The sequence below is a fragment of the Trypanosoma brucei genome, chromosome 9 (genome assembly GCF_000002445.2).
Source record: "Trypanosoma brucei brucei TREU927 chromosome 9, whole genome shotgun sequence".
Lineage (NCBI taxonomy): Eukaryota > Euglenozoa > Kinetoplastea > Trypanosomatida > Trypanosomatidae > Trypanosoma > Trypanosoma brucei.
The window spans coordinates 2,146,240-2,169,959 of NC_007282.1; the positions used below are offsets into that span (position 1 = coordinate 2,146,240).

A 23,720-nucleotide genomic window follows, 5' to 3' on the forward strand; every position below is an offset into this window, starting at 1 on the left:
AGTAAATTAAAGGGGAGGGAAGGAAAAAAAAAAGAAACAAAACAAGTATGAGCGAACGACATAAAACAAAACAAAACGCAGAACGATCACGTGAATATGGGAAGTACACACCAGCTCACATGACGGTGCAACACCCAGAGTTTGTTTTCTTGGCTTGCTTGTAGAAGGTTTTGCTCGCCATTCCCAAATCCTCACTTTGTGCGACGAGGTCATCAATTTTCTGCCCGCGTTCAATAATCTGATCAATGGCGTTGTACATGATAACTTTGGTGTCTTCTATATCTCGTTTGATCTTCAGAATCTTATCCTGTTCTTCTGGTTTCTGGTATTTCTCCAAAGTTTCCGTCAAATGTGGCCAACTGAGGAAGTTATCTTCCTTCCCATCAACGAGGTCGTATTTGCCGCGAAATGTGGTTTGGAATTGCTGAACGAGATCACCAAGTAACGTAAATGCCACACGGGAGTTATATTCCACATCACTAATGGCTAAAGCAACCAACCCATCGAATGTCGCATGAGCAAAGACAACATTGCCATTTTCTGTTATTTGTGTTTTAACACCTTTGGCCACGCGGTTCGATACGGTACGGGTGAGAAACACTATGAATTCCCTTGCGGAGTTCCGCTGGAAGAATCCAAATGAACTAACGTCGATGGCCTGAGAGCATATGACGGGTTGCTTCTCCACACCACTTGGGTAGGGTTTTACAATTGCCAGGGAGTAAAGCTTCATCGCAATGTTAATAATAAAAACAAAATCAACAACTACGACAATATATGTATGCGCACCAAAGAAGGCAAACGAAAAAAAAATTCTTCTACCACAGACCTCTTCTTTTTTGTTCCCCACTTTGTGCTCCTCCACTTCTCAGACGCCTATGTTTTTTTTTCTTTTTCTTTTATAGCAATTAGAACACAAAGTAGAAAAGAAGAGTTAAATACGCTTATATATACTTATGTATGTCACTTAAACGTAGCAGAGCTGCTGCCCACGTATAAATAATCAGTAAAGTAATACGTGAATTGTTAGAGCTGATTATATGTCAAATTTAACTCTCAGCTCCCGCCCTCCCCTTTTTTTCTTGCTTTTCTCTTGTGATATAATTGGTGATGGCGCCTTCTTTTTCCTTTTTTCCTTCTCCCTTTCTGCTTTTGTTGTTGTTGTTGTTGCTTTTATTGTCAATGCTGACCGGAATCGGCGGTTTTCAACTACCTTTCCTCCTTCCACGCGCGACACAAGAAGAAAGAAACTAAATTAAGGGAAAATATCAGTAACAATGATAATAATGATAATAATAGAATGAGAATGTAGGATAAGGCAACCAGGAAAGAAAAAGCGTATGTGAACGCAAACATATGCATATATATATATATATATATACTAACACACATAAATATATATATATATATACACGGTGATGTTTGATGATGAAAGAACTTAAGTAAGACGGGGGAGGAAAGGGGAGAAACAAACAAATAATAAGAAAACAACAACAACAACAGCAACAAAAAAGAAAAGAAAGGTGTCACAATCTGCTTCCATTTTGTACTTAAAAGCGGAATGACTGTTTCTTTGTTCTTCCTTCTTTTTTTTTCCTTTTTTCAAGTGAACCAAAGCACAGACGCTCATAAATTATATTCCCATGCCTCTTCCCTTTTTCCTCCATTACTCGCAATTTACTTCGCACATCAAATCGCCGATACTTCCCCCTCCCTTTTTTTTAAATCCGGCTCTCTTTTTTTTAAAAAAAAATGAAGAGAAACATATGAGGTATATAACTTTTTAATTATAATAATAATAACAGTAACATAACAGCAATAACAACAAATGAGTCGTAAAACAGCTGCGAAGGAATGAAATGAAATGATGAGTAAGCCGAGCGGTCTCAAAGGAAACAATACGAAACTGAGCAACCACACGGAACACACGTCAAAAAAACGAACCAAAAGGAAATTATAAAAAAAGAGAGGGAGAGAGAGAGAGAGAGCGGGAACCAAACACATATGCCCACAAATAAAAATCCAGCAAAAAGAAAAAAAACGGCCGAAAAGAAAAAAAAGAAAAGAAGAACATGAAACTTTAAAAGGGGAAAATAGAGCAATCAACACACACATAAATATGTATATTTCTTTCAATATCCGTATATAAGACGTGACAAATGCTCGAGAGTAATGATCTCACATCCCAGAACCACAATGACACCAAATAGTAATCAGAAAACGTCACCACCACCTCCATAAGGAGAAAGACACCAATACAATGTCATCAAACAAGTACAAATATAAAAACAACTCTGAAAGAATGAATATTACTTTTCTTTTTTAAAAAAAAGAAAAAAGAAAAAGGAACAAGGAACAAGGAACAAGGAACAAGAGGTTTTATTGCTCCCATTACGCGGAATTCAACTCCTCCCGCAGCATTTCACGACCCACAGGAGTGTACAAACTCAAATCCACGAGGAAGCGTTGTGCTAACGATATATCCACATCATTTCCCGTAAAGCGTGCACTGACTTCCTTGCAATTGTCCGGGACGGAAAATACCGATGGATGCGGTTCCGCGGGGACAAAATTATAAAAGTCCAACGTGACAGTTGTGTCCTGCATGAGGCGCTCAAGTTTGTCTTCGTATGGCCCTTCAGGGACTGCCACTTCATCAAAGAAAAGACCTCCAAAATACCGCCAGTTCGGAAGCGTCATGGGGCTTCCCGTCAATTCCTTTAACGCAGTCTGCCGCCGTCGTATTTGTACCCGCCATGGCACGGCATGAAATGTACCATTGCGAATAAAATAATCCACCTCCTGCAATGGGCCCACACCACTTCGGCTATACCCCGTGTAGCGCCAAACCTTCACACCACGGACGAGACTTGACTCCGCGTGCCTAACAAACTCATCCGGAACTCCAAACCCCGTAAGGCCGCGGTTTAACGCAAACGAGCGACAAGAAATTCTCTCTTCACCTCCCCTACCACTTTTCTTTTCGCTACTATTGTTATTATTGTTGTTATTATTATTGTTGTTATTGTTGTTGCCGCTGGCGGTGGTGGTGGTGATGGGCTCGATGCTTTCGAACACGAAACCGCGTCCCAGTTTACCATCTGCAACAAATGAGTACTGAAATCCCATAAAAAAGTTATCGACGCGCAACCTCTTGGATTCATTGGAGGCGTAAATGTTTCCACTCTGTGCTACGGGTGGGGAAGAAATGAAAGGAATTGTGGTACCGGTAGTGACGTAAAAGCTGGGAGGAAATGGCAACAACACGGCTGCAACCGAATCCAAACACGCAGCCAGCAGAAACACATTTGCTACGAGCATAGCGGCTGGTATCATGAGGTGATAACCTTTTATGTCTTTCACTATATAAAACCTTGGGGTGTGGCAAAACCGAAGGGGGAGGGAGAAAAAAGAAAAAAAAACACACACAAATAACAGAAAATGAATCAAATAAAACGAGTTAAAAGACAGACAAAAGTCTCCATAAAATAAAAAGCGGCCTTGTGACCGTCACTTACCCCATGGAATTTAACAATAAATGCGTTATGCGAAGAGAATACGGAATAAAAATGTTGGCCGGGCGTGGCTGCGGGGAACCACACGTATAAATATGAACAGATCTATATATATATATATATATAGATAGATAGATAGATATAGATATATAGATGCGTGTATGGAATGAAAATGGAAAAAAGCAAAAACTTGGCAACTGTTGTAAGACGTGTAATCGATGTATTGGCGAGTGGGTGGGGGCATATGTGTGTGTGGGAGGGGAGGGCGATCCTGCCACTATATAAAAAAAAGAAACAAAAAAAAGGAAACAAAACAAAACAAAGTTGGAAAAGCAGGAAACAAATGGAAGGATAAATAAATTTATCAGCTTGTTTGTTTTGGGTTTGGTTTGTTAAACCTCATCATGCACTTCTACCAGCCATACACACATACACACACACACACATACAAACACCGCCAACACACCTTGCAAGTCCTCTGTGCATATTTCATATATATATATATATATATTATCCAACACACAAATGCACAAACGACAAAGAGAGTGTAACCAAATTTGCAATGCGTAAAAAAAAAAAAAATTACTTCCCCTTGATTCCTTGCGTTTTTTATTCCTTCTTATTTCTTTTCCTATAATTCCGCTTTCTTTTGCATATCCCATTAGGTTTTTTTTTCTGTTTGTATTCCAATTACGCCACTACTCTTTCCTCCTTTACCTTCACCTTTCTGTTCGTTTCTTTTCTTTTCTTTTCTTTTTCTCTTTTTTCTCTTTCTCTTTATCTCTTTTCCTCTACCTCCTCCCGCAACCAGCCTTTGAAGAAATATTAAAACAACCAAACAAAATACCTTAACAAGAAAAGTAAAAAAAAGAAACAAACAAAAAGGTGAAGGTACAAGCAAAGAAAAGAAAGAAGTGGAATTGGGAGTAATCATGATGATGATTATGTGTTGTGAGCCATAAGCCATGAAGCCGAACGCCAACAACAAATACAAAAGTAAAAAGGGAAAATGAAAGTGAAAGAGTGAAGGTCAGAAATTGGAACATCAGCAGTAACAAATAAAGAGAAAAGGAAACCACAAGGTTTCATATCACATGTAAAAAAAAAAAAAAGAAAAAAAACTAGTAGAATCAGAGAACAACAACAACAAAAAAAGGAAAAGAAACTCCTTCACCATCGAAGGGAGAGGGAAAAAGAAAATGAAAAAAAAAAAGAGAAACAGAGAAAGAAATAAAGAAATAAAGGAGGAAATCCCTTCCCCTTCTCCTTCTCATCCTTCCCTTTCCCTTTCTTTTTCTTTTTCTTTTTCTCTCTCATTCATTCATCATCTTTTTCAAAACAAACACAAAATGCAACCAAAGCAAATATATATATATATATTACACAATCACACCTATGCACAAATACAAACACCTGACATGTAATGCAACAGGCAATTTATGTTTTTTTTATTTATTTTTTTTGTTCTTCCTCTTCTCGCCTTCTTTCTTTTTTTTTTCTCTTCTCCCTTCGTATATATCACGTTCCGTTGTTCATCATTGATTCCCTCACCGCCAAATTACATAAAAACACAAAACCGAAACGCCCCGTTAGTCGCGTGGTTTCAAGGGATGGTTACAGTTGCTGCAGTAAATTCGAGTCACAATGTAGAGGTGTTGGAACAAAGCGTAAAACAGAAAGAAAAAAAAACAAAGTCAAATGAACAAACAAATAAAAAAAAGAAGAAACGAACTTTAAAAAAAAAAAAATCACGCCCTCCATGTACAAACAAGGGGCCAAGAATCAAAGGAAGTGGTCACAACTACGACCACACATCTATCTTTATCCTTTCCCCCTCATTCTGTGCAGGATATGCACTGACAGGAGAAAAGAGGGAATATTTTTTTTAATAAAAAAAAAAAGAAAGAAGAGAGTGAAGAATGTGAAGGGGAAAGGGAAAGGGAAGAACTAAAGGATGAAGATTTTTTTAAAAAAAAAAAAGGGCACCAACCAACTAACAGCGAGCGCCTTTGAACCTTCCTCCCACAATTTCCCACCGTTTTTTTTCTGTTCCCTTCCCATTTTTTTTATTTAAAAAAAAAACTCCCTACTTGTCTTTTATCGCGTATGGTTTGGTTGCGGTTGGTGTCAATAGTAGCGTCGACAAATATAAATAAACAAATATATATATATACAAATATATATATATATATACTGCTACCGGTTCCTATGCTTACGTCGGTTCACCTTCTCACTACCGCCACTAACGGCCCCTACTGTTGCCTGTAGTTGCCGAAGCAGTGAGACGCCGTTACCGCCGTCAGATTTAAAGTGCAGTGCTCCCGAAGGTTTCTGCGCTACTGTCCCCGAGGCGGGGCGCTTCCATTGCTGGCTTTGAAGGCCGATAAGCTGCCGTAATTCCTCAGATGCCGTTAGTTGAGGTTCCACAGCGGGGTGACGGGAGTCGGGTCCCTTCTGAAGGTCCGGATGCGTCGAGAAGAGTGGCACATCCTCCGGTAGTCCCAATACATCCAACATGCCGCCGCCGCCACGAACTGCCGTGCACCCCGCAGCTTTTGTTGCTTGTTGTGGCGACTTTGAGGATCTGACAACAGCAACCTTCTGGTATTTTTCCTTTTGTTTTTGTCCCATTACGGGGGTGCTCCAACGGTTGGCATGCCCTCGCCGGCATTTGTCCTTGCGTGAGCAGGGACGCTTGCCATCATCGGGGTCGTGACTAAAGCGGCATGCATCCCTGGTGCAGCCTACACTAATATTCTCGCAGCATAGTCGAGTTTCCCAAAAAAATGTCTCCGATGGTTTCATCGCTGCAGCGTCCGTATCCGGTTCCTCTCTTCTATCACTTGACCTATGTTCACTGCGGTCCTTCTTCGCATTGTTTCCCTCACTCCTTTTCCTACTATTGCTCCTGTCATCGTTCCTGTTTCTGTTGTTGTTGTTGTTGTCGTCGTCGTCATTACCGTTACCGCTACCGTTACCGTTGGTGTTGGCGTTGGCATTATTGTAGGCAGCACCCTTCATGTGGTCGGTAACATCTGACAGTTTCGCTCCTTCGTTTAGTTGTTTTTCCTTAGCCTCTTCCTTTCTTTTAGCAATCGCGAGCAACCGCTCCTGAGCGGCGCGAATCAAAGGTTCATGGGAGTCTGTGCGAAGCACTTCCTTCAGTACTTCCATTGCCATCTCAAGGCCCCTGTCATTCGCTTGCCGCTCCGGATCATTGAAAGACTCCGGACAAAGTGCAATATCGGGATGAGAGCATTTATCGGGTGAGTCATCCACAATGATGGTGTTTACAGCGTTAAAACTCTTTGGGTACGAGTCAAATATCCTTTGCAAATTCTTCACCGTATGATAAGGTTTATCAGGAGTTGGCCGCGCGCCGCATGAATCACGATACAGTTGAAAAAGCAAACGGTCCTGATACCCGTTGAGCACCTTGTCAATAATAGGAATGGAGGTGCGCTCCAACCCGCTTGTCCACACGGCCACAACAAAATTGTTCATGACAAACCGCACGAATTCCTCCACACCGGGGCGATCAGCAAAACTTCCCCGACCGCGTGCCACAAGCACACCATTCAAGTCAAGCACCAGAAGGAAGGCCCGATGCACGCTGTCAAGACGTACAGTTACATCATATCCATGACGGGTGGCTATCACTGCGGTATCATTTACTTCATCAAGTGAAACAACGACGCCAATTTCCGAGCGCCCGTTCGACAGTTGCACGCGGACGTACTGGTCAACTTCAAAACGCTTCGTGCGTATGGCACATGGGGCAAAATGCTCCATTGATAGACAAAATGGTGCAACGTTGTGAGATTCAATAAACAACCCGGAACCTTTCTTTTCTTTTTTTTTATTTTGTTGTTGTTGATGTTGTTGATGTTAAAACAAATCTTTATATTTATTTATATGTTTATATACTTTATCGGTTCGTGTCCCCCGCCCCCTCGTTACGGGATCTCCTGTGAACACGCACACGTAATCAAACAAACTTCAAGACAAAACAGAGGGAGGAATTGGAGGATGGAATGACAGTTGTTTATTGTTCCTGTTCCTCCCTTTGTTTTGCGGTATCGTCACAACACCTCTTTCCCTTTTTATGCTTGTACACAAATATATAAATATAAATAAATATATGTGTCGGTGTTTATTTGTATGTGCAGTACTTTTCCTGCTTTCTGTAGGGAGTGCTTTTTGTGTTTGTTTTCGGGTGGGGGTTTTGTGTCACTGGTGCGGAAGAAAAAAAAAAAAGAACGATAGTGTGATTGTATGCGTCTGCTTGAAAGTGATTGGAAAATATATAAATTAACCGTTCCACTAGCCAATCACACTTTGAAGCTAATCTTTTTTTTTTTAAATCGAAAGAAAGGAATAGAAAGCAAAGAAAGAAAATAAATAAATAAAAGTGGGGAGAATTTTTCTTCCACGAAAAAAAAAAAAGAAACAATTGTATAAACAAACAAACAAACTTCATCCTTCAAAGAAAATTTTAGTAGTAGTAAAGTGTGTAAAAGAAAATTGACCAAAAAGGTTTATTTATTTTTCACTTTCTCCCGCTTCCTTCCCCCCCCCCCCCACCCTCCTCTCTCCTTTTCCTGTGTTCCTTTTTTTTTTCTTTTCCTCCCTCTTTTCTCCCTGTAGTGGGAGGAATTAAGAGGAGGAAAAAAAAACAGAGTGAAATTGCACAAAATTTTCGGTGGTAGCAGGTGGGAAGGAAGAAACACAAAATTAAACAGTGAAAAGTGGAATAAAAGAGGAAAGGAGCACACACACACACACACACACACATATATAGAGAGAGAGAGAGGGAGACAAAATATTATACAGCACAAAAATTAACACCATAATGCTACAGTTTCATCATTATTATGAAAGGCGGTTAGTAACTTGAGTGACATATGCTCATGTTAAATACTTTTTTTTTCATTTTCTCATTACTCCCCATCTGTTATTATTATTATTATTATTATCATAATTGTCATCACTAATGTTAGCTGCATCTCCCCACGCCCCCCTCCTTTTCCCTTCTCAAGTTATAACAATGACAATAATAACACTATGACGCGCAGTGAGAAAATGAGAAGGGAAATACATTAGGCATCGCCGCCTCCTCCACATAAAAGAAAAAAAATCATAAATTTACACAAGCACAGACATATGGGAACAGAAGAGGCCAACAACAACAAAAAGGGGGGGCATGATAACAATAATATGATAAGGGTAACGAGAATGAAAATTACACGTAGATGTGAATATGCGTGCGCACGCGAGAAAATAATGACAACAATAATAATAGTAATAGTGGTAATAAAGCAAGTAAAGAAGGAAAGACAACATATGTGGACACTTAACTTGGTTCAACGTATGACCGCCACAGCAACAACACCGCCCACAACCCAACAAGCCCCATAACCGATATATTAAACCACATCGGATACACCTGCATCCATGTCACCTCATCAGCCGCCCGAAGTATATCTGCGCCACCGCCCCACGTCTCATTAACATGTGATCGCAACAATTCTCGAATACCATCACGTAACGTCATGAAAGAGGCCTTTCGCTGCCTTTTACTGTTCGTATTATTCCCTTTTTCTTTTGTTCCGTTAGAAAGGTTCCCACCCTTCGTTAACCGTTCCCGCTGCTTATCATTCCTCTCTTCCTCCTCTTCCTCCCTCTTCATGTCATCCAACGCATCCTTAGTCACGACACGCATATTAATTACGTCGAGTCTTATGAGTTGTATAAACAAAGAAACTAACATCGACTCGATATCCTTTTGGGATCCAATTGTAATTTCGACACTCTCAAGTGGATCACAAAAGCGTCTCCCCGGGAGTTCAGAAGCAAAGACCTTGACAGTGGGAGCAATGTGGATCACCTCCAGTCGGCATGGCACACCATAAAATCGAATGCGTGGAACAAGTAATTGAGATCGCGGCGCCTTTGCACGGAAAAGCATCAGCACCGGACTACAGCTCACAACAGACATGTGACCATGCTCGCATAAACGGCGGTACAGGAAAGGAAGAAGATCGAACATGATATTATAATCCCTACAACGTTTACAGTTATCCGAGTAGTAATACACCAATGCAGGAGGTGTCACCAGAGGGGGAGGTAAGTACGGATATGAGCGGCGTCTGAAGAATTCTCTGGGCAGCCCAATGTTAGATTTACCGGACTGATTATGCGTCCCCGTCGAGTTTGAAGAGGAAAACAATACCGGTGGTTCTATGTGTGGTCCAATGAGTCTCTCCAAATCCACCCATGGAATATACGGAGGTCCGACATGACGGTCACGAGCGACAGCCGCTTGTGCTTCCAGCCACCACTCCCTCACTGCCTGCACATAATGGGCAATTTGTTCCGGCTCACTGTCCTGTTCCTCAAGATTAATGGCGCGCACAATATGTCGCCCCCTCACATTCCATGCGTAGTATTCAGTGGCCTGTGCAATAATCCCCGGTTTAACCATTAGCCACGGCATATTCTGATACGTTTCCTTCACCCTCTTGGCATACACAGTCCTCACATCTTCCGTGTCATTTGCAATACCTTCCAAGTTGTTGGTTAATCTTAAAACCTCATCCATTACGAAGTTGTGTGCCTCAGGAAACATACCCACCGTGCGGTTGGCGCGAATCCATTGCTCCATCTCCAAACGAAGTGACTGTTCATCAAATGACGACCACGGCTTTTGGCAGAGGGCACTGCAAAAAAGGGAAGAAGGCAACATGCGACGCGCCAATCGGTAATGGAAATGATGCACCAGGGGAAGACTGGGACATTGAGATGTCAAAGTGCTTCTTTTCTCTGGTATGCAGTCCGCAACAACCGCGCGGGTGACGACAAGAGAAAAAAATGATAAGGTAACTAAAATTATCCAAGTTTTCATATTGCATTGCATTTTTGCGTATTTACTCCTGCTATTTCTTACTTTCCCTCCCCCCTCCTCCTCCTCCTCCTCCCTTTTATTCTTCCTTGTATAATTGATGGTGTCGCCCCTTTCTTTTTTTTTTATTTTCTTTTTTACTTTTTTCACCTTCCTACTTCTTTCCCCTTCTACTACGCCGCTACACGGGCCACCAAACACCTAAGGCAGGAAGAGGTTAATGTTCAAGGGAATGAAAATTCAAACGCAAAAGGAAGATAATAAGAAGAGAGAAAAATACAACAAGTGTAAATGTGCGAAAACAGAAAAAACGGTCATATGGAAGAATATATATATATATACGTGCATATATATAATATTTTTGTATGCGCCCTATGTAGTGACAGGCACTCTGCGTCACTGTTGCTGCGAAACACAGTGGCGGAAGAAGAAAATGCAACACATAAACATAAGAGGCGGGAACAGTAATGTATGAGTCGCTAAACAAAAAAAAAATAATAATAATAATGAAATGGTAGCGAGAAGAGGCAGCGAAGTGAGGTCCCCGGGTCAACTCTCCCGCTTATTCCTTTTCTTCATCATCTTGCCAAATTATAAATGAACACATAAAAATGTTCCCACCCCTTCACTATGTAGTAGCTAATGCAGTTTCCCCTTTCCTTGTAATTTTTTTCTTTGGTTTTACTTTTTCCCCTCCCCGCTTGTCTGCCTTCCACATGCAACGGGACACCATAACAGATCAAAAATTAAGGAAAAAAAAATGCCGCAACACCTGAGGAACGTGGCGGCCCAACGCTAACGTCACCAACTAACCACATCAACAATAAGTTCACACATTTCACATCCCCATGATTTACAGACGGCAAAAATACAAAACAAGGTAACCTGAAAAATTAGTGAACAAAACAAAAGGAGTTAAGTGCACAACAATCAAACAAAGTCACAGAGTGCAGGTGTAAGAAAACACCTACTGCAACCCTGAAGTGCGATATAGTGCCAACATGATCATTCCACATGGCCTATCGCACAACGCTGACATAAGTGACTCGGCCCCAGCTTCTGAACGAACATTTTTCCCACGGAAAACCAAACACCACGTCCGATCACCGATTAAACCCACTTTTGCCATAACTTGGCTGGTGAGCGCAAGCGCAACATCTGCCTGGTGACTTGTATGATCCCCCATGTCTTCCATGGCCCTGTAATGAGTCCTACGTGGCGGTACGGTAAATGTGAAAAGATAACTCCTCCCGGTGTCCCCACAAGTGACGTTAACCTCCACCTGCTGCAAAACACCGGAACCACCCGTAATGCTATCGTCTGCAACGTCACTAAACATCTGCTGCCTGCAAGTGAGTCGCTTCTTCGTCTCCTCATGTGCATCGGCCAATGCGTGAACGGCGTTGCACCATAAGTTGAACCGACGAGACGCGCCCTCCGTTCCTCCCAAAGAACTCCGCACAACACAATCACCTGGAGGCACCACGCCACAGGAACTAGGAAAGACGCTCAGCTGCATCACTTCACATTCTGATGTGAGTGAATCATCACGCCGGCGCTTCGCTCTGCCATGGAAGGTGGGGATTTGACTTCCAGTTGCCATGAAAAATAATTACCACAACTGCAACTTCACCCTCTCCCCTCTTCTTTTCCCCTCTGACTTTTTCTTCTTACTTATTTTTACTTCCTTTTTTTTTTTGTTAATTATTAATATTTTCTTTTTCTTCTGCCTTCTTCCCTCGTCTAACTGTCGCGCCTTCCACAACTACTGCTGCCGCTGTAACCAACAGCAATCTAGCAGATGGATGGCTGTGAATGGGAATGGGAAGAAAGGAGAAACGGTGGCTTTACCGGCTATGTAACAGAAATTTTTCTTTAAAAAAAAAAAACAATGCACAAAAATGTTATGAGTATCCGTAACTATGGACCCAGTGCATAAATGCACCAGTTACGTTGAGGATGGCGAGTTACCCCACTTTTCTTTTGCTTTTTTTTTTTTGATGATCAAATGATTGAACGATTGTTCACCGTCGATCCCCCCTCGCAATTGAAGAGCGACACCAAAAGGAGTGTAACCTCCCTCTAATGTGTAATAAACCTAAAGTTAAAAAAAAATTTTAAAAAAAGACAAAGGACAGCAAGAGAATAATTATTTAAAGGTGTATAATGGAAAGGGAGGAAACGGCATGATTAAAGAGGAAAAAAAAACGGCAGCAGTACCCAATAATATAAATTGATTTATTGATATATAAACGCCTTCAGTCTTGACGTCCAAGGCGGTAATAAATAAAGATAAGAGAACGAAAAGGAAATAAAAAGGAGTGGAAGGAAAGGCGTCGTCACGCCCACAGATATGTATGTTATTGCATATGGGCATCAGAAAACACACACGCACACACACACAAACAAACAAACAAATAGACTACTACAAATGCCATCAAAGTGGTGGCATTGTAAAGCGAGACAAAATCAATAAAAGAAATATGTCTAAACAAAACAAAGTAAAAATAAATAAGATGTGGATGAGAAACCCTCCTACAGCAAGAGGAAAGAGGTGAATGAAAAGAAGCATATGCATACGCTGCTAAAAAATTGCAACATATTCAAACCTTCATTCCACATCCTCCTAAACACTTGGTCGCCAACACCCTAACGTGATAATATTTCCCCTCTCCCCCTTTAGATCTACTCTTTCCTCATCTTCATTCCATTTCTTTTTTCTTTTCCTTCTCTCTTCTTCTTTTAAAGCTCCCCCATTATCAAGCACTTTCCTTTTCCTTTGTTGTTATCCTACTCCACTAGAATTGAACAAATAACGGTTTTACATACGAGACGAGGTACATATATATATATATATATACGCCAACGATGGCGGTTCTCATAGCGATAGCCATAATGGCCTGTTAGCGTTAATCATGATAATTGACGTGGCTAAGATTACCATCAAAACCAGGGATACATACGCACGTAATTTTGTTCCTTTTTTGCTTTTACCTTCCCCCTTTGCTCCCATAATACCAGCACCCCTGCATCATTCCTGTAAGTGCGGATGAAAAGGCGGAGGAAAAAAGGAAATAAAAAAAAAATTAAACATTTAGCGTGAGAACAGTAGGATTAAGATTCATCATCATCATCATCATCATCACACGCTAACAAATTCCAAACTCTCACCATCACTCTTGCTTTCCCCCCCCCCTTTCTTCCTCCCTTTACACCTTCATCACTCTTTCACTACTACAACTTCCATGTATGTTCATCCTATCTTTTTTTCCGGTACCCCCTTCTATTAAATGCCAATAAAGATACATATGCACCAACATGGCCACGCAAACATGCGCGTACACTTAACCATTACGAAAAGGAAAAGGAAGAAAATGGAGAAATATCTTGCTCACACAGACACACACACACAAAAAAAAAAAAGAAAAAAAATCATGCACGCATATCCTGAAGAACTGCATCGCTTTCCCTATAGTTTTCCCAAATATATCGTCTTATCATCCACCCAGCGGTACGGCGGTACCTCCAAGTTAAGAGGGGCGGGACCTTGACGAATACGACCTGAAGCGTCGTAATGACTGCCGTGACACGGACAGAAGAAGCCACCAAAGAGACCCTCGTTAGGAATGGGAATGCACCCGAGATGAGTGCAAATAGCGATGACAACAGCCATTTCACGATGGTCAGGGAAGCGGGCCTCGTCCGTTTCGGGATGCTTCAGTGCACTGAGTGGAGTCCCCAGCACATCATTCATTTGGCGCTCTGAGCGGCGATAAACAAACACGGGTTTGCCCCGCCATACTACAGTCTTGCATTCACGGTCCTCTAGCTCACCCACCTCAGCCTCAATGTTCATTTGACCAACCATGGACATGGCCGGCTGTCCAACGTACCACAGCGGCAACACGGCATACCGCACCATAAGAATAACAAATCCCAACAATGCAGAATTCAGCGCATAGTCTGTGACGCGCGCACGGTCCTCTAATTCATTAGGCAACTTCGGTTTCAATATGTACTTGCGGAAAAACTCCTCGTCCCACATGGAAGCGTCGTAATCCTTGAGAGCGACGCCGGCTGTGGCCTCAATGCGTCCCTCACGAGATCCCTCCGGATATGTGTTGAGAACAACCTCAGAAGAGGTATCCACTGAACACAACGTTGGGTCGGAGTATTTGGCGTATCGGCCGTACTTGTCTGCCATCTCCTTCGATACGGGTGGTTTTAGAAATTCGTCGGACCATGAATTCACGGGTCTGTCCTTTACAGTTAATGGGTTGGAACCTTCAAGTTGCTTAAAGACCAGCGATACGCGAAGGAATGCCGTGGGTTGGAAAGCTGATATGCAGGACCTGCGGAACATTTAAAGTGCTTGTAGTTTCTTTTTCTCTCTCCCTCTCTTAGAGCGTATATATTTGCCGCCGTCTGGAGAATACAACTGGTACGGGGTTCACCTCACACGTTAACGGAAACAAATGGTAACACTGCAAGGAAACCAATTTCCCTTTTTGTGAGTAATAATAGATAATACCACTGATTGCTTTGTACGCGCATCGTAATAGAAGTAGGTGGATTGAAAAGAAGAAAGTAAAAAAGAAAAGAAAGAGAAAAAATTAACAAATATATAAACATATTTGCTCCCACAGCTGTGTAGACACTAAACGAGCAAATATACGGAAGGAATTATACTTATCAACAAGGAGCTCATGCGGATAAAAAAAATTCGCGCACGAAAGGGACAACTTTGAGAGAACCAAGGGGTCCCACACACCAGCAACACATAACGGAGCAAACGCTCCAGCCTTCACAATAACTGGTTATCGCTATTGTAAATCAACAGCAAATAGAAAACCAAATATATAAATATACACACAACTAGAAAGGAGAAACACAAAAGGGGAGCGACGATGACAGCAACACTCGCATCCACCCCTCATACATTCAACAACTCGATTCGAATAGATTCGCCTCCGTGAGGGCTCCACTTTCTCAAAGCAAACTCCTACAAAACACACATGCAAAAGCAAAAAAAAAAAACATCCACCAGATGAAGTTACACAGCACTCACTGAGGGATACATCGGCAACCCAACCATGAAAGCAGCACGACGTGTGCTCCCATTTGTTGTTGCCACAATAACAGGTGTGCGTGCCCGGGAGGAGCGCAAGCGGGATGACTTAAAAAGCACTGGGGGACCAGTGCCGTCACCATCGCATATGTTTCTTTCGTTATGGTCACTATGATGTTTGAGAAAACTCGAGCTTTGACTGTTGTTGCTTCCCCACTTTTCCTCCGTCATGGCTTCAACGACACCTGAAACTAAAAGGTCCAATTCGCCCTGTCCCTTGACGGATGCCGATTCGCCTGTTAGTCGCCCATTTGTTACAGAGACAATCTTTTCCAATTGCTTTGCAACGAGCACACTCGCATAATGGGCATCACTCAACAATGGGGGGTTGGAGCAACTTGGCTCAACCCGCGCAGAATCAGGAGCCAAGAAGAATCTTTCTTGACTTTCCTCCAATAGAGCCACTTCATCCTGGAGGCCAAGCAGAGTAACACCACCACAGTGCTCCTTCATGGATATTGAATAGGGGCTCAGCAGACGGTTACTCTCCAGTGCCGTTTGTTTAGTGGTGGTGTTATGCATCAATGCCAGAAGCACACGACGTGAGTGGAAACGCCGAGAGCCCTGATCCTCCAGCGCAGAATGGGCGATGTCGAGGAGGACAGAGTACGGTACAACAACCTCGCGATGTTTTGCAAGCTGTAGCAGGCGGTTAAAGTGTTGAAGAACGAAACAAGAGTCGGGTACCACAATGTCGTGATGAAGTCGGCGGCGAATAATAAATTCAACGCGCTCTGCTGCACCTTCAATATCTGTACCACCAAACACTTCACCGTTTGGGTCCGTCCATCGAGACGCACCTAGCCTATTCTCCTCGGGTTCCTTGCTTCTTCGTTGGCCAACTCGGGAATCGGTCCTCGCCCTCATGCTGTAACGCCGCGGTAGAACGTCGTGAGCCTCGCCAGGGAGAACCAACGTGGCCGCAGCCCGACGTATAAAAAGTGCATCCCACGATGCTGTGACGCAATGCATAAACTTCAATGGTTGTTTACATAGCGGCCGCATGGACTCGGTGAGGGCCTCAAGAGAGGCAAGCTTCTTCTCTTGTATGCTACTCAAACCCTCACTACCAGCAAAACGACCAAAGTCTTCAAACAACAGTCGTTCTCGAGCCAACTCGCTTGTGGGTGTCGTGAAGACCAGCGGGTGGTTCAGCACCGCACGACCAAGGTCTATAAGAGGCTCAATTTCAACCTCAGATGCGAGACGGACGTCTTCCACCACGCGACGCATCTGCGAAAGAAGATAATAAAGACCCAGCTGACCACCTAATCGCTGCGTGGTGCGTAGTAGCTGTATATTTTGTTGAAACTGAATGCGGAACTGCTCTGCTTCCGATAGCTGTGTCAGTTCCAAGCCTGCTATTGAATAAATCCCTGCAGCACCACCTTTAGTGGGAAACCATGTCCTGACAACACTGTCACCGCCGCACGAAGTGTCCAAACTACACTGTGCCACGGCAGCCTCAATACCAACATCACCAACACAGTCCCCACGCTCAGCTGCTATAATTTCAGCCACAATCATACTTTGATGTACGCGGTGGGGTTGCTGACGCAGTGCCAATAAAGCAAGTTCATCACTAGAAAGCCCCTGCAGCGACTTGGGGCTTAAACCCGCCGATGCCGAAGGGAGGCGTCGCAACTTTCGGGGATGCCACTCCATCGCGTGTCCACAACGGTTCAACAGCCCGTGGACGCGAAGGGCCTCAGACGCTTTGCGATGCAGTAAACAAACCCGCATGCATTCGCTTACCGCCTCGTGAAAAAGCCCAACATCGCACGTGCTACGACTGGGCCCAAGGAGGGTGTAAACAACTTGAAGGGCAGCCTCCCACGGCGTCATCGTATCGCTGCATGCGGCTCTGAAGAGGCCTTTAATCCGCCCATCCATTCCGTAGGAGTGATATGTATTCCACCCTCACCTCGCTGCAAGAACCGGTGGACAGGATTGAGAAATAAAAAAAAAACAAAGGAACAAAAAGATGAAACTTGCCGCACTCATGTCGATACCACACACATAAAATAGCAAAACAAATACAACAACAAAACACACACTCGAAATGCAAATTAAAAAGAAGAGAGTTGGGAGACGCCCAGAAACCGGGAGGGAGAACAAAGAAACCTCCCTCCAATAACGGAACGCACACTCCCCATTACGAGTGAGCAAAAACTCACAAACGAACGGAGTGCGAGTTGAAAGGGGGGTATTGTTCGCGACAACTTCGGCTTGTACGGGAGCCTTGACGCGAATACCGGGCGCTCCTTCAATCAGTTAAAACACAAAGTGGAGAGGAAACGAACAGCTGATCCGCCGATGTCACGGAAAACGTGTCATTGAACTTCGGACTCCACAACTTGCGTGGCCACTTCCTCTTCGCGGAGCGATCAGGGGCCTTCACAGCTTTTAGCCCCCTCCGCACACGAATCGTAGCGGTCACCTCGTAGCGCTCTCGCGACGCCCAAGCTAAGAGTAACTCCACAGGACACACCTTCTCAATCCACTGCTGCACAAGCTTCCGGGCTATCGCCTCACTCACTGTTGAGGGCCGCCAGACGGTAACGCCCTTCACTCCACCTTCTGTTGCCGCACTGTAAACAAATGTGGCGCCGACGTCTCCATCACGACCGCTACCAGCCAAACTACTGTAAGTATTCCCACCAGTCCCTTCTATTCTTCCATACCTTTCCCACGCGTCCAATACAGGGGTCTTTAGTGTGGCAAGTATAAACATGAGCAGAACCACTAGAAAATTTCTTTCGCCAAGCCGCCTAGACGCCCTGCGCTTCACCTTAAATCTTATCTCAAACATGTCGTTATGCCCCTGCGGCAAAAATGGCTCCGTCCATGAAAATTTTTCACAGAGAGTTTCGGTGGCATGAATGCGGCACGCTGCGTGGTAAAGCACCTTAGCTGACGCGCAGTGCACGAGACGGAGTGCGACTTCTGACAATGAGAACAGCTCCGATGATTCCCACCTATTTAAAACCTCTTCACCATGGGTATCGTAAACATATCTCAATTTCCCATCCATTAACACTTCGTAAGAGCGGGCGACGGCGCAGAATGCCTCTCTTGCCCTCGGGTTATTTGGGTTCTTATCGGGATGAAGCTGAAGAACTAAACTATGGTAGCTGCGTCGAATGGTTCTCTCATCCGCATCTTTGGGAACTTGCAACACCTCGTAGTACTTGCTGCGGTTCTCGAGAATCCAATTGATGCGAGTGTCATCCATCACTAGAAAACGATGAGTTTGTGTACAAGTCACCTACTCTCTTCTCCCAGTAGATACGCAATGTGATATGTCTCTTTCCCTACCACTTCCTGCACACAAGCGCAATGATAATACGTATTCGCTGCTTCGTGGTGTAGTGCGAGTATTACTTGACACAGAAGCCACCGCCCGATGTCTGACACGGGCAAATGGCCTTTAAAAAAAAAGAATGCACTTTACCTTATCACCATCACGCCGCGGGTATGTGGGTGACGTTAGTGGAGAAAAATAAAATGAAAATAAAAAAACAATGGGACAAAAAACAAAAACGAAAGAGTAAAATGCTAGCAAGGTCACATATATGTATGCATTTGCATTAGAAGATGTGGCATCCACAAAACTGAGCACGCAAAACAAAAAAAATCGAGTGAAATCACAAAAAGGGCACAGAAATCTCGAGAATTGAACATCTCATATCACGCAGGAAGAAAACGGGAGAACACAGTAAGTGCTTCCAAAACCTTTCCACACCCCGAAAACTAAACTCACTCTGTATGTCTGTGTTGAAGTAAGATAGATTGTGAAAAAAGATGGGACGCTAGAGAACAGTAATAAGTTTTAAACTAAACAATGAATAAATCGAAAACATTCGGCTACGAATGTGAAAATTTAAAAAAATGGATGTTTGCCGAGGCCTAACGGCAGCAACCTGCTTCACGTTGGTATCCTTGCAAGTGACACGAAAAAAAAAATGAACACGCTTAAACAAACACAAAAAATAAAAGAGAGAAACCAGTGGCACAGTCACAGGGGGGGGCTCAGTGGCTGGTTGGAGCGCACCACACAAATCTTTCAGGAAGCAACCATGAGCTCACCACCACCTTCTGCAGCTCTGAACACGATATCGCGCTCCATATCGATACTTATTGCCTCTACCGGCCAACGCAAGTAGAAATCTTTTGCGCGGTTGACGGGAAACGGTCCACAACGCTCCGCTTGCAACTCACACGCCTCAAGGACTGCCCGCACCGCTTCATAAACATTTAGAGACGGGCGATTGAACTGAGCAACAGTTGCAGCACTACCCGAAACCAGTAACTCACGCGGTCGCTTGGCACCGTTACACAGTTTGGATTCCTCCCCCAGTCCTGAGAGAAACACGGCAACCGCCTCCCGAAGCCCACCCGCTTCTGCCCATGAGGGCCAAGCGTTTAGAAGGGCCGCAAACACCCAGCCACCCTCAGCTACACCCACGGAATGTACCGGATCATTTCCCTGCTTCTCAGACCTGGTACCAGCAACCACTACTCCGGTAAGCAGAAAAAAAAGGCCCAAAGCCTCTAGAGAGCATGATAAGTGTGGGAATTTCCCCAACAGCTCGTGGCACACACGAGATGCAGCAACGGTCTCGCAGTGGTAAAACATCAATTCGCTTACCCACGTGAGAAGCAGTGGCGCCGCCACTTCCAAAAATTGGTTCATCGCGGAAGACCAACAACACTTCATGCGATGTTCAACGCTGCAGATTACAAACGCACGCAACGTTAAATTTCCCGGCGCAACTTTGGACCACTCGTTTAATGGGATTTGAACAGCAGAGTGGTGCCGGCCAACCCCACAGCGCATCATTTCACCCTCCACCATCCAACAGACCGTTGCCCTCGCTGCTTCAATACAGGGAGACACATCCCCGCCCTTCACCATGTGGTTTAACTCCGCCCCCAGCTCCACCTCATGACGTAGAGCAAACTCGCTACGATGCGCACGTCTCAGCAAGAGAAATATCGTCATCCACATGTACACTTGTCCACTCGGTTGCCTCACGTTCTGAAGTGCCCATTTGAAAAGTGTGTGGTCGCAGCAGCTCGCCACACTCAGGGGAAGCCGAGAAAGCGACAAAGCAACAAGCCGTGCAGCATGCCCTACCAAAAACGGCGCGGCTTCCCTGTAGAGTAGCAGTGGTGTCAGGTGCTGCTCGAGAAGTAAGCGAACGAACTCAATAATCACCGTGGTATCAGTACTTTCCTCTGCATGTAAACATCGACACAAGAAAGAAATGATGCGGCAACTGAGCGGGTGGTCATTTGAGGCAGTACGCCGCCGCAGCGTGTTAAACAGCAATGACAAAAACAACCCGCAGCCAGCAGCATGATTCACAACAAGGGAACAAAGAGTAACCTGATCCTTGTCTCGATGTTGGGAACCGGTGAAGAGATAATCATGTGCTTCTTCTATGCGTCCCTGTTCCCTATCACTCTCAATTTGAATGATGGCACTTGAAACAAGGGCAGCCAGCAGTGCCTTGCCCCACGTTCGAGCCCCTAGCGCTTCTAACCATTGGGGTTCTGCGGAACGGAACATCTGCAGGTGCGATAGACGTAGCTCCTCTGATACGACAGAAGCACCACTGACAGAAACGCAGGCGTTTAAATGAGAAATATCACGTTGTGGTTGCTCTCCCCCCCACTTATGGATTGCCAAAGATACCTTCAAAGCGGAAAACTCGGCCACGGAACAGCGGTCCTCGCTTGGAATTACATCATCACCCGTCCTGTACGCACCACTATAACCACCCGACGCAAACACCTGCCTCGCACCTTCAGTGAAGAGCGGAACAAGCGAGAGCTGTTCAAATAAAAAGGAATCGAGCTGCCCACTCCCCAGTGGCTGCTCACATCCCGCGGTGGCTAGGGCTAACAGAAACGAAGCCGCCCAGTGTGGGTGCCGGCGCAAGGAGTTATTGACAAGCAGTTGCGGAGACATTAAGCCATCAGCCCCTTTCACGAAGGTAAAGTAAATCTGTCCATCTTCCCCCGTCAAGTCACGATTTGCAGGAGCTAAAAGCAGGAAATCATTCATGACACTAACGCGGAGATCTGAGAACGAAGACGGTACGCTGAGCAGCAACGTCAGGAGGTTGCCCCGGAGAAGGTGGCACACCTTTTGTTCGAGCTGACTGTCACCTATGCCGAAGTCGTCTCCCTTACCAACGAGACGTCTAATCACGGTGGACCCCATCTTCAAGATGGCATCACCCAAACTACTGTCAAACACGAGTCTGGTATCCGGTATACCTCCGTCATTCCGTATCTGAAACTGACGTAGTGCCTCCCCCAGAAGGCCTACAACCAACTGCATGAGCAGCACTTCACACCCAGGAAGCAAAAAGGCCGCCACACAAATAAGACTGTGGAGCGCCCCGCACGGGATTGTACGGAATTCGCTGGGGAACAACTGCTGGTCAGCGTGGTAGTTACCACCCGCTTCAGTACCCGCCGTAGCCTCCCCGCAGAGCTCCCACACGACGTGCAACAAAGTGTTTGTCAACATAGAAATAGTTTCAGGAAGAAGAGAGGCACCTCCACAATTCTCATGTTTGCATGCTCGCTCAAGACAGAGACATTCCAACAGAAAGCAGTGGAAGGATACGGAACTTCCATCGCGCACGCTGCGCACTATTTTTTCGGCGACATCGTTAAGGTTGGTATGGCGGTCAATAACGGCGTCCACGAAGTGCGGGCCTCTCACCGCGTCCTCAAATGCCTTCCCACTGATAGATGAAACCTCAAACAATACGCACAACAACGGTCCGTAGGGCACACTACCACTTGGTAGGTTGTTTAGCAGTCCCACCAAAGCAGGCGCTGTATCAGCTGAGGCGGTTCTCAGTGCTTCAATAATGTAATCAGACAGATCAGGGCATTCACCCAAGAGAGGCTTCTCCACAAATAGCTCTCTTAGCGCCTCAGCCGCTGCCACCACAACATCTCCATTAAGATGCAGCAGCAAAATAATTAAGTTACGCGCAAGCCCCAGCGCGTCGCTCAAAGGCAATCCGTAGCTATCACTCTTGCCGCCCGCAGTGCCAGCAGCAGCATCATGGTGCGGCAGAGGGGTGGTAGTAAACAGCGCCGTACGCGTTGTCCCGTACTGCAAAACGAAACGCGTGAGGTAAAGAGCATTCGCAACTACCGGCTCCTCCCCACGAAACGTTTCCAACGCCCACGTAAGATAGGTCAAGAAAGGTGACCTCCGAACACCCCACGAAGAAGCAGGGAGTGCATTTGCTAGACTCTCGAGCCATACAGGGTGTTTGGCGCACGCCTCGAAGGCCAGGTGGAGCAGATAAAGCAAGAGCTCCACTCGGAACGCATCTGTCAGTGCTGTAGTGAGAGAACACATGTGTGGCACGCAGTGCTCCGCAACACACCACAGAAAAGGGGGACTCGCCTCCGCCAGGTCCGTTAGCAAAAGAAGCGGCAGAGGAACGGAGAAATCATCCGCTGTGACTTTTACCTCCTGTGATAACCCAGCAAGGACTGTTTCGCATAGGCATATCGAGAGACCCACTGGCGGCTGCGACAACAGCGTTGTATGTCCCTGGACAGTAAAGTCGTAACTGCGCCCATCCATGCCAAGACACTCCGTGTGACAAAAAAGGCCACTCTCTGTTGCTTCCTCAAGCAGAGTAAAAACAAGAGCAAGCACCGACAGGCCGGCTTTGTACAGCGGCATGTGGTGGTGAAGCGAGATGCAACGGCAAATCTTCGCCCCGAGATCCTGCAACAAACCCGCGAATCGCAAGAGTAAATCCCACGGTGGCGACGACAAGCAACCCTGTGCAGGGACGTCGACAAAGGAGCTTTCGTGCAGGGAGTTCGTGCGGTGTTTGACAAGCACTGGGGAAAAGGTGTATTGTAACGATAGCATGATATCCTGTAAAGCCTGCACGACGTGCAACGCGGGAAGTTTGTCGAGTCGATCAACCAAACAGGATGCACAAAGCGTGTGGTGAGGGGGAAACTCCCGCTGCGCATTCTTTGGCTCCAACAGGAGAATCATATGCTGTGGATCACAACACTCATCTACTTCCCACTCGCTCATATAAATATATAATGAATTATTGATATACGTATGTGTACGTTGACCAGGCCTGGGGGAGTGGTGAAAGCGGAGCGAAAG

At 45.0% G+C, this 23,720-nt stretch overlaps 11 protein-coding genes across 11 annotated transcripts, besides 36 other annotated features; 1 reads left to right on the plus strand and 10 right to left on the minus strand.

Annotated features, from left to right (window-relative positions):
• Positions 1-115: 115 nt before the first annotated feature.
• On the minus strand, positions 116-733 carry Tb09.211.4610 (vesicle-associated membrane protein, putative; the record flags this gene model as incomplete). The annotated part of the gene is made up of 1 exon (XM_822510.1): positions 116-733. The coding sequence occupies one exon, from the start codon at positions 731-733 to the stop codon at positions 116-118; it is 618 nt and encodes a 205-aa protein (XP_827603.1).
• Positions 734-1,147: 414 nt separating this feature from the next.
• Positions 1,148-1,188: a microsatellite.
• A 76-nt stretch (positions 1,189-1,264) lies between these two features.
• Positions 1,265-1,298: a microsatellite.
• Positions 1,299-1,354: 56 nt separating this feature from the next.
• Positions 1,355-1,411: a microsatellite.
• Positions 1,412-1,486: 75 nt separating this feature from the next.
• Positions 1,487-1,509: a microsatellite.
• A 180-nt stretch (positions 1,510-1,689) lies between these two features.
• On the minus strand, positions 1,690-2,115 carry Tb09.211.4620 (hypothetical protein, unlikely; the record flags this gene model as incomplete). Its single annotated transcript, XM_822511.1, has 1 exon — positions 1,690-2,115. One exon carries the CDS (start codon positions 2,113-2,115, stop codon positions 1,690-1,692), a length of 426 nt encoding a protein of 141 aa, XP_827604.1.
• Positions 1,785-1,828: a microsatellite.
• Positions 1,965-1,988: a microsatellite.
• Positions 2,116-2,391: 276 nt separating the features above from the next.
• On the minus strand, positions 2,392-3,336 carry Tb09.211.4630 (hypothetical protein, conserved; the record flags this gene model as incomplete). The annotated part of the gene is made up of 1 exon (XM_822512.1): positions 2,392-3,336. The coding sequence occupies one exon, from the start codon at positions 3,334-3,336 to the stop codon at positions 2,392-2,394; it is 945 nt and encodes a 314-aa protein (XP_827605.1).
• Positions 2,993-3,034: a microsatellite.
• Positions 3,337-3,621: 285 nt separating the features above from the next.
• Positions 3,622-3,667: a microsatellite.
• Positions 3,668-3,807: 140 nt separating this feature from the next.
• Positions 3,808-3,838: a microsatellite.
• Positions 3,839-3,935: 97 nt separating this feature from the next.
• Positions 3,936-3,970: a microsatellite.
• Positions 3,971-4,006: 36 nt separating this feature from the next.
• Positions 4,007-4,026: a microsatellite.
• Positions 4,027-4,239: 213 nt separating this feature from the next.
• Positions 4,240-4,304: a sequence feature (T-rich).
• A 64-nt stretch (positions 4,305-4,368) lies between these two features.
• Positions 4,369-4,426: a sequence feature (A-rich).
• Positions 4,427-4,613: 187 nt separating this feature from the next.
• Positions 4,614-4,636: a microsatellite.
• A 71-nt stretch (positions 4,637-4,707) lies between these two features.
• Positions 4,708-4,766: a sequence feature (GA-rich).
• A 2-nt stretch (positions 4,767-4,768) lies between these two features.
• Positions 4,769-4,826: a sequence feature (CT-rich).
• Positions 4,827-4,951: 125 nt separating this feature from the next.
• Positions 4,952-5,020: a sequence feature (T-rich).
• On the plus strand, positions 4,955-5,404 carry Tb09.211.4660 (hypothetical protein, unlikely; the record flags this gene model as incomplete). Its single annotated transcript, XM_822513.1, has 1 exon — positions 4,955-5,404. The coding sequence occupies one exon, from the start codon at positions 4,955-4,957 to the stop codon at positions 5,402-5,404; it is 450 nt and encodes a 149-aa protein (XP_827606.1).
• Positions 5,185-5,263: a sequence feature (A-rich).
• Positions 5,391-5,416: a sequence feature (AT_rich).
• Positions 5,417-5,574: 158 nt separating this feature from the next.
• Positions 5,575-5,597: a sequence feature (AT_rich).
• Positions 5,598-5,661: 64 nt separating this feature from the next.
• Positions 5,662-5,708: a microsatellite.
• Positions 5,709-5,711: 3 nt separating this feature from the next.
• On the minus strand, positions 5,712-7,307 carry Tb09.211.4670 (hypothetical protein, conserved; the record flags this gene model as incomplete). Its single annotated transcript, XM_822514.1, has 1 exon — positions 5,712-7,307. One exon carries the CDS (start codon positions 7,305-7,307, stop codon positions 5,712-5,714), a length of 1,596 nt encoding a protein of 531 aa, XP_827607.1.
• Positions 6,443-6,469: a microsatellite.
• Positions 7,308-7,632: 325 nt separating the features above from the next.
• Positions 7,633-7,658: a sequence feature (AT_rich).
• A 419-nt stretch (positions 7,659-8,077) lies between these two features.
• Positions 8,078-8,158: a sequence feature (CT-rich).
• A 127-nt stretch (positions 8,159-8,285) lies between these two features.
• Positions 8,286-8,309: a microsatellite.
• A 160-nt stretch (positions 8,310-8,469) lies between these two features.
• Positions 8,470-8,508: a microsatellite.
• A 286-nt stretch (positions 8,509-8,794) lies between these two features.
• Positions 8,795-8,832: a microsatellite.
• A 36-nt stretch (positions 8,833-8,868) lies between these two features.
• On the minus strand, positions 8,869-10,431 carry Tb09.211.4680 (hypothetical protein, conserved; the record flags this gene model as incomplete). Its single annotated transcript, XM_822515.1, has 1 exon — positions 8,869-10,431. The coding sequence occupies one exon, from the start codon at positions 10,429-10,431 to the stop codon at positions 8,869-8,871; it is 1,563 nt and encodes a 520-aa protein (XP_827608.1).
• Positions 10,432-10,469: 38 nt separating this feature from the next.
• Positions 10,470-10,492: a microsatellite.
• Positions 10,493-10,528: 36 nt separating this feature from the next.
• Positions 10,529-10,563: a microsatellite.
• Positions 10,564-10,742: 179 nt separating this feature from the next.
• Positions 10,743-10,783: a microsatellite.
• A 118-nt stretch (positions 10,784-10,901) lies between these two features.
• Positions 10,902-10,924: a sequence feature (AT_rich).
• Positions 10,925-11,383: 459 nt separating this feature from the next.
• Tb09.211.4690 (hypothetical protein, conserved) lies at positions 11,384-12,019 on the minus strand (the record flags this gene model as incomplete). Its single annotated transcript, XM_822516.1, has 1 exon — positions 11,384-12,019. One exon carries the CDS (start codon positions 12,017-12,019, stop codon positions 11,384-11,386), a length of 636 nt encoding a protein of 211 aa, XP_827609.1.
• Positions 12,020-12,051: 32 nt separating this feature from the next.
• Positions 12,052-12,161: a sequence feature (T-rich).
• A 359-nt stretch (positions 12,162-12,520) lies between these two features.
• Positions 12,521-12,542: a sequence feature (AT_rich).
• Positions 12,543-12,799: 257 nt separating this feature from the next.
• Positions 12,800-12,832: a microsatellite.
• A 268-nt stretch (positions 12,833-13,100) lies between these two features.
• Positions 13,101-13,160: a sequence feature (CT-rich).
• A 377-nt stretch (positions 13,161-13,537) lies between these two features.
• Positions 13,538-13,561: a microsatellite.
• A 324-nt stretch (positions 13,562-13,885) lies between these two features.
• On the minus strand, positions 13,886-14,779 carry Tb09.211.4700 (reiske iron-sulfur protein mitochondrial precursor; the record flags this gene model as incomplete). The annotated part of the gene is made up of 1 exon (XM_822517.1): positions 13,886-14,779. One exon carries the CDS (start codon positions 14,777-14,779, stop codon positions 13,886-13,888), a length of 894 nt encoding a protein of 297 aa, XP_827610.1.
• Positions 14,780-15,469: 690 nt separating this feature from the next.
• Positions 15,470-17,437, minus strand: Tb09.211.4710 (hypothetical protein, conserved; the record flags this gene model as incomplete). Its single annotated transcript, XM_822518.1, has 1 exon — positions 15,470-17,437. One exon carries the CDS (start codon positions 17,435-17,437, stop codon positions 15,470-15,472), a length of 1,968 nt encoding a protein of 655 aa, XP_827611.1.
• Positions 17,438-17,810: 373 nt separating this feature from the next.
• On the minus strand, positions 17,811-18,779 carry Tb09.211.4720 (chaperone protein DnaJ; the record flags this gene model as incomplete). The annotated part of the gene is made up of 1 exon (XM_822519.1): positions 17,811-18,779. The coding sequence occupies one exon, from the start codon at positions 18,777-18,779 to the stop codon at positions 17,811-17,813; it is 969 nt and encodes a 322-aa protein (XP_827612.1).
• An 831-nt stretch (positions 18,780-19,610) lies between these two features.
• On the minus strand, positions 19,611-23,642 carry Tb09.211.4730 (hypothetical protein, conserved; the record flags this gene model as incomplete). The annotated part of the gene is made up of 1 exon (XM_822520.1): positions 19,611-23,642. The coding sequence occupies one exon, from the start codon at positions 23,640-23,642 to the stop codon at positions 19,611-19,613; it is 4,032 nt and encodes a 1,343-aa protein (XP_827613.1).
• Positions 23,643-23,720: the final 78 nt, after the last annotated feature.